The 8,076-nt window shown below is 32.4% G+C and overlaps 1 protein-coding gene across 1 annotated transcript in view; it reads left to right on the plus strand.

Annotated features, from left to right (window-relative positions):
- LOC107669856 (calsyntenin-2-like) overlaps positions 1-8,076 on the plus strand; it is a 64,314-nt gene that overhangs the window by 46,127 nt on the left and 10,111 nt on the right. The window contains exon 11 of the mRNA XM_016462283.1: positions 1,284-1,432. Within this exon, the coding sequence (XP_016317769.1) occupies positions 1,284-1,432 (149 nt within the window). The remainder of the gene's footprint in view (positions 1-1,283; positions 1,433-8,076) is intronic.

Here is an 8,076-nt window from a genome sequence, read left to right on the forward strand (position 1 = left end):
CACTTCTTACTGCTGATTGGCTACAAGTTTGTTTTGGTACTCGGCCTGACTCAGTTTTCTAAAGCGTTTTTGAAAAAAATACATACCCCACATTTAATGTTCCGCGTGTTTACTACACACATACTGAAGTGCGCCTGAAGCTCGCAGTGTTTTCAGCCTCTGCTACCTCAGTATATGAGTACATGAACACATAAACATAATCTCTAGAACTGCTCTGAGTCACTTCATGAGCATTTTACTTATTTTGAGAAAACTATCTCATATCATATATACAAAGAGACGCCAATGTTTCAAAAAGACACCAATGTTTCAGGAGTTTAGTACACAGAATAGGACGCATGCTTATTACATAACCGTATTTGAGTTGATGTATATGCTTTTATTTATTATTATTTTTTAATTAACTATTTTTTCCAAACCACTGTTAGATGCAGTGTTTCCTGTAGTTATGCAAAGATTTGGTTTCAAAAACAGTATCAGTATACTATTTCTTATTATTTTAAATCTGTATTGAACTTCAGATCAATCTCAAAGTAAAAGGTGGTACTAAAGTCTGATTTTGTGGTGGATGTGTTCAAATTTGATCATCTTAATTCAAGTGAGGACGGATTTTGAAAGTCTGAGCACTACTGTAAGGTTAACCCTGCATGGTGTAAATGTTGGAAAATTATTAACAGTTGCAAATAAACATTCATTAGAAATTTAGAAAAGTAATCAAAAAGTCATCAAAAGTAATCAGTTACATTACTTTAATAAAGTAACTGAAAAAGTTACACTACTATTACATTTTGAATAGGGTAACTAGTAATCTGTAACCTATTACATTTCCAAAGTAACCTTCCCAACACTATGTGGGAATATTTGCATAATGCGCCCAAATGTTCAAACAAAGAAAGAACGCGTGGTTTCAGTAACCGCAGTTAGTGTTGAAGCAGCATGTCAGGGATTTTTTACGGTAAAATTCCGGCAACCACAGCTGTCGGTCTTTTACCGTAAATTTTACAGAATTTTTTTTACAGTGTAATTAAATGTGTTACTTGCACATTTTTTGTAATTCTGAAACTTTCTATCAATTTCTGAGTGAAAATTGTTTGTGTAAAAATCTAATTCAAAATTGAATAAATATGTATTAACCTAATTTATGTAATGTAATTGTTACAATTCCTGTGTCCTATCATTCAATTCAAATTCACAGCCATTTCTTCATTTCGCACATCTCTGCCTCAAACACTCACTCTCACAGACACCTTGATAGTATAATATCTCACGGTTTTCTGTCTCAGTTTCATCTGAATCCTGCTCAGTCTCTGGTGGTGATGGAGGGAGAGGATCTGGAGCAGATGATGGCCGCACTGAGGAAAGTTTCTTACATCAACTCTCGGCAGTTTCCCACCAAGGAAGCGCGTCATCTCCGGATCTCAACGGCAGTGCAGTAAGATTATAAATATTCACGAGATCTCATCTCTGAACTATAATACTAGAATTTTAGCTCTGGAATACGGCAATATAAATGATCAAACCATTTATATCTGGTTGCACAGTTCTGATTTGCATCCCAGAGTCATGCGAGAGCTTAATTTTAATCTGTGCTTCGACCCAGGGCTGGAAAAGTTATTAAAACTGTATCCTACTGAGTGTAAACTTTTTTTTTAATTGTAAATAACACAAAGATTATTGGAGTATGTTTTAAATGAAAATACTTTCTAATTTAAAATTTGACATTTAATTCAATGTGTTACTTGTCCTTTCTTATATTTAAAGGTGCTTTATGTTTTTTTTGACTGTACTAAACATAAAAATACCATAATATGTTTGCAGATATTTAGGAAACATGTTAAGTCTACATACTTGTTTCCACCGAAAAACAATGCTACAGTTATTCTACTTTGAAATGTGCGTTTTGTGTCAGAATGTCTGTTTTTGTTTCGGAGCTCTTTGAGCAGAGTAATATTAAAACGCAGATTGTGTGTCCTCAATCTGGCAAACTTTTTCCACTATAAAGAACACTGGAACAGTTCCATTAATGTTAAAGGTTCTTCATAGAACCATCCATGCCAATAAGAACCTTTATTATTAAGTGTATTTGTAACTAGATTTGTACATTTTCTGCTAGCTAGCTGCTTGCCGGTTGCTTACTGACTATTTCAAATCCCTATTGTATACTATAAGCAGTACTAACCCTTATTGTAACCTTTTCACTTATTCTGTTCTTATCTAATTCATATTCAATGCTTAGGGAGGTTTAATTTTTATGTACAGACAGGGAAATGCAAAGAGAATGACAGAGAGATTTGTTTTTTGGGACACAATTGCACCCACTGGCACCCCATGATTCTTCAAAAAAGATCATGAATATGCATAAGCCTCTAGAGGTTTATGACCCGCCCCTCTGAGGCTTAAGCACAGCCAGTGGGCGGAGTTCCTTCAGCAAAGAGCAACAGAGAATTAGCATGAAAACACACACACAACACTGAAACATACATAATAGAGCAATTAAGTATTATATTACTGTAAGACATATAATTGAACTCTAGCTTCTCTCATTCTTAAAACTTGCTGATCACAGACTTATATTAAGATAAACATGTTGTGTTTTGCATAATTAGTAACTTTTTTCTAAAAGTAATTTACACAATTAATTTACACTTCTGCAAAGTAACAGATTGCTTCTCAAGGAGACAAACACTGTGCAAAAACTCAGAATTAAAGGAAACACAATATTACCTTGGCATAAAAGTACTGTAAACATGAAAAAGCGAGAGTGTAGACCTATGGGGGCAGAATTATTTTTGTTATGAACAGATAAAATGCAATATTACTTTGTTTAAAGAAATAAAAAAGAAAATACACTAAAACTTGTTTTAAATGCTACAAGTGAATTTAGGGTGAATTATGAATCATAATTCACATTATTTTGGTCAACATTGAGATCCTGATTATTTATTTACTAACATCATTCATTTATTGAACTTTTCAATTTTTTTTTTTTTTTTTTTTACAGTGGGTTTCCAATTAAAAAACTAAAACTAAAAATGTACAAAATGTAGACATATTTAAATAATAATAATAATAATGACAAAAATCTACAACAAAATTACTAAAACTTTAACTAAATTAAATCAAAAACAGAATTATACTTAAATAATACTGTTTCAGAGAACCATATAGCCAAATTAAAAACCTTATACAGACAAAACAGCTTCAGAATATGTAAATTAATAGCTGTCGAGAATTGAGGAATCTTTTGTTGTTTGTTTGATTGTTTCATCAAGGCTGTCATCATGAATGCACAAGCATGTAGCAAAAATTCAGCTATATTATTATATGACATTTGATTGTCCCCAATTTCTGAATTTTAGAGAATAATAATGATGATGATGATGATTCTTCTTCTTCTTTGGATCTAGAATTCTCAAAGGTGCATCTTAAATTGTAAGTTTAAAAGAAGCAGTGGCACCTGGTTCAAATTTTTTTTTACAGGGGGTTTCCAATTAAACAAAAACAAATATATGTACACATTTATTTAATTAATTTAAAGATAATAAATTAAAATAAATTAGATCAAAATAAATCAGATCAACTATGTTGTATTGCACATCCACAGTGCTCTACAAAATGTTTGATCTAATTTATTTTGGTATTATTATTTATTTTTATATCATATTTTTAAGTACTGAATTACTGATAGTATTAGTAATCATTCCAGTAAAAAAATTACTAAACATTTATTTATTATTACTAAACGTCACTGCAAAAACTAATTTCGCACAATAATCATTTTATCTCAATTATTTTATTAATAACGGTTGGAAGCCAAAAATGTAAATAATAATAATAAAATAAATAAATACATTTAAAAAATTTGCATATCGCCCAGCCCTACATGCAGCACAACACTACAATATTACAAAAACAATATAAATTTTTATAATACAACACAATATATTACAATATTTTTTTTTATTTTGAGACTTGCTAAAGATTACATTTAACAGTAGTATTAAATTAATATTGTTGTGAAAGATTTATTAGATTTTAACTTTAGGTGAACAATAAATTATAGCAAAAAAAGGCATATAAATGTAAAACTAAGAGGAAATCATCATTCAAAATGAAATATTCAATAATGAACAATAAAGTTTACACTTGGCTCCTTCAGTGCCATGTTGGAATATGTTCATGTGTTTAAACAGATGTGAGGCAAACATCCAGGTTTAGTGAATGGCAGAATGCCTCATCCTTATTTCACCGACTGCCATTCGAATGCATGAATATTATCATAGAAAATCCATGCATATGTTCAACACACATCGCCCTGAGAAACAATTAACATCCAAATATAGGGCTAAAGATGTCATATAGCATGCATCGTTTGGTCATCATCAGTCAATCGTCACAGATTGTAAAAGAATAAGTAAAATCATATTTTAGTTTAAACCAACTGTATCTTATAGCAAACAGTTGTTTTCACAATGAAATATGGATTCATCTCTTCAAGCCTCGGCGTATCGAAACCTTCAGTCACAGATGGTTTCCTCCATTCATTTCCTGTCTGTTGATGAATGTGAGTGTTTGTTTGCGTCAGGATTAAGAACAACATCTTTAATTAGAGAAGGCGGATCTGTGTTCATTTGTGGATAATGGACTTCCTACTTCCTGTCGTTCAGAGCTGCTTCACGGTGGTGAAATCACTAGAGTTGTAAATTAATTCTAGTAAACACTGTTTGTGTTTTGCTTTTAAGCTTATTAAGTCCAATTACTGCGAGATGCAAGAAAGCTGAAGTGTTATTAATTCACTCCAGGCGTAGGTTTTCTCTTTGTGTGAAGTTATCAGCGCTGCAGTCTCTGTAATGAGTTGGGAACAGCTCCAAGTGATTTGTTTACACTCTGCACATCACTGTCGAAAGCTTCTTATTATTTATATCCAAGTGGAGATGTCTTCACCTCTGAGGGAGTGCTTGCAGGACCCAAAACTAACGTTATGCCCCATCTGCCAATAACAAGTGAACTGAGAAAAGCTCTAAATATCAGGTTAGATATTATAGTCAACTAAAACTAAAAACCATTAAACGATATTTGCTACTTGAAATAAAAAACTCGAACTGAAATAACTTAAATGAATATTACACATGTTGCAAATTAAGGCAACATTTCTCATTTTCATTTAGTTTATCTTGATGTACTAAAATAACTAAACCTAAAAAATAATGAAAACTATAGACATATTTAAAAATAAATAAATAAAACTGACAAAAACACACAACAAAAATTTTTAAATTAAAACTTTAAAATTTTAATTAAAACAGAAAATATAAAAAAATAGAATAAAAATAGAATAAAAAATCTAAATATTAATAAAAACCATAATAGTATCCTAATGATACTAAAATAACCCTGTTAAATATTTCTTACATGTGATGAAGTATTTTGCATTATATAATTATAGCCAAAATTAACTTTATGCCTCATTTGCCAATTTCAAGTAAATTGAGAAAGTTTATCAGCTCTAAATATTTCTTGCATGTTATGGAAAATATTACATATTGTAATATATATATATATATATATATATATATATAAACATGATAAAAGATGCATGTGTCAGACTGTAACTTTAGTGATTTAACTCATGCATATGTTGCAGTTCCTAATAAAATCACTGGCAATATGGCAATTGGTACATTACTTTTGGGTCCTGTGTGTGTGTCTGTATCTAAAATAACACTCAAAAGTGAAAGAATATGTTGTTGTGTTTGTGATCTCTGCAGGTGTTTCGGGGAGGATGTGTGTATTTCTGTCCCTGATATTGAGGCAGTTGTCATGGTAATGCAGCCTAGTGAACCACGCATCATAATCACTGGGGCGGAGCACCTGACAGTCCCCGCCTCTGTCCTTGCCCTCGGCCTATCCCTGTTCAGAGATTTGCATATCATCAGCACAGTTACAAAAAGCGCCAAACAGACAAACACAGGTACAGAGAATTAGTTCTAGAATCACCTTACTTATCTTAACATAATAATTTGGTCAAATGAAAAATCTGTCATTATTTACTCCCCTTCATATCATTATAAACTTAAAATTGAATTTACATATTGTAGTGCTTATTCAAACCTGTCTTGACCCACCATATTGAATATACAGGAATGAGAATGTGTTTTATCATCATTTTTGGAGCTTGACAGGATCCATTCTATGCCAAAGTGTAGAAAGCATCCTTCTCAACTTTTCCTTGTTTGTTGAACAAAAGAGAGAAAGCCAAAGACATGAGGGAGAGTAAATGATGACAGATTTGTCCTTTTTGGCTGAAGTATTTCTGCAACAAAAACACTCCTGATGAAAACAACCCACAAAGAAAGTCCCCAAACGCTGCACAGAGCACATTATTCACTGACAAACCACAGGTGTAATGCTGTTTTGGTGGCAAACAACAGTAAATGCAAAAAAACATGTTAATAAATCATAAAAGACAGATGCTCACTAAACCCTCCACCCTCACAACACAACACAACACTACACAGAATCTGAAACGCCTCTCCCTCCTTTATCCTCAGGGCTTATACTGTATGTTTACTTTAAATGGGACAAATCATGTTAAACTATATTTTCCTTGCTCTTTCCAATTAAAGTTTCAGTCACTATGTAGATATTCATTAGCATTCAAAAATTTGGGGTCAGTAAGATTTTTTTTTTTTTTAAGAAATTAATACTTAAATTCAGCAAGGATGCATTAAATTGATCAAAAGTGAAAGTAAAGACATTTATAATGTTACGGATGTTACAAAACATTTCCCTTTGAAATAAATGCTGTATCCCATTTTTTCCTTTTCCTTTTTTTTTCTTTTAATTCTCCTTTTATTTATTTGGAGTTTATGTAATGTTTTTCTTTTGCGTTTTGTCTGATGTTTGAGGAGACAATTCACCCAAAAATACAAATTTGATAAAAAAAAATTAAAAAAAACACAACCACATAAAAGTAGTCCACTTGGCTTATGGACTATATGGTATATTATTGAAAAGTATGGAAATTGTAGCAGACAAAGAAAGGAAGGGTTATTTTTATTATTATTCATAATTTGTTTCATCTTTGTATGTGTGCAGATCACAGGTCAGGTGCATTGAAGGAAATCGCACATAATCTGGACTACTGTGACATTATGGTGTTGGGGGAGGGGTTAAGGGCAGGGCTAGAGAGTCTGGAACTGCACCACAGCGCTTTATTGGGCAAACACCTGCAATACGTCAACTCTAGCACTGGCATGTCCATATACGGTAAAAACACTAACTCTACAATTTACTTTTGTTACTCCCTATACAACTGTCTCACATCTTTCATCTTCTGTTTTAGGTGTGGACTCTGTTTGTCACTACGCAGAGGTGATCAGACAGGTGCGTTATCAGAGCCGTCAGGCTGTCGACTCCATCCGCACCTTCAGACTCACCTGCTCTGAGCTCAACGGACGTTACACCAGCGATCAGTATATGTTACAGGTGTGAACCAAACAAAGAAATGCACTAACTGAGCCACGGCTCTGATCTATGGCCTAAAGATGCTCTCTATCACTCTTTCTCCAAGATCAACATCCTTCACAGTGAGGAAGCTACTGAACATGTCAATCATGCGATGGCTCCGCCCAAATACATGCAAATTATTCATCCTACAGTCACAGAATCTAACAGCTACAGCTTAGGTGAGTGAAAGTCATAATGATTGTGTCGGAATGAATTAAGTGTGTCTGTGATTGTTCATTTTGATAAGAGAAACATTAGCTGAGGTGATACCAAACATACTTTATTGATTTATGAATCTCAGTTAATATTATTTTATACATTTCTTAAGTTATACACTACCACTCAAAAGTTTGGGGTTGGTAATATTTTTGAAAGAAGTTACTTCAGGCTCCATTTATTTGATCAAAAACACAGTAAAAATATTGTGTAATATTGTGAAATATTATTACAATTTAAAGTAATTTGAATATATTTTAAAATGTAATTTATTCTTGTGATCAAAGCAGAATTTTCAGCATCATTACTCCAGTCTTCAGTGTCACATGATCCTTCAGAAATCATAATATG

Source organism: Sinocyclocheilus anshuiensis, unplaced genomic scaffold (genome assembly GCF_001515605.1).
Source record: "Sinocyclocheilus anshuiensis isolate Anshui unplaced genomic scaffold, SAMN03320099.WGS_v1.1 scaffold272, whole genome shotgun sequence".
In the NCBI taxonomy this organism is placed as follows: Eukaryota; Metazoa; Chordata; class Actinopteri; order Cypriniformes; family Cyprinidae; genus Sinocyclocheilus; species Sinocyclocheilus anshuiensis.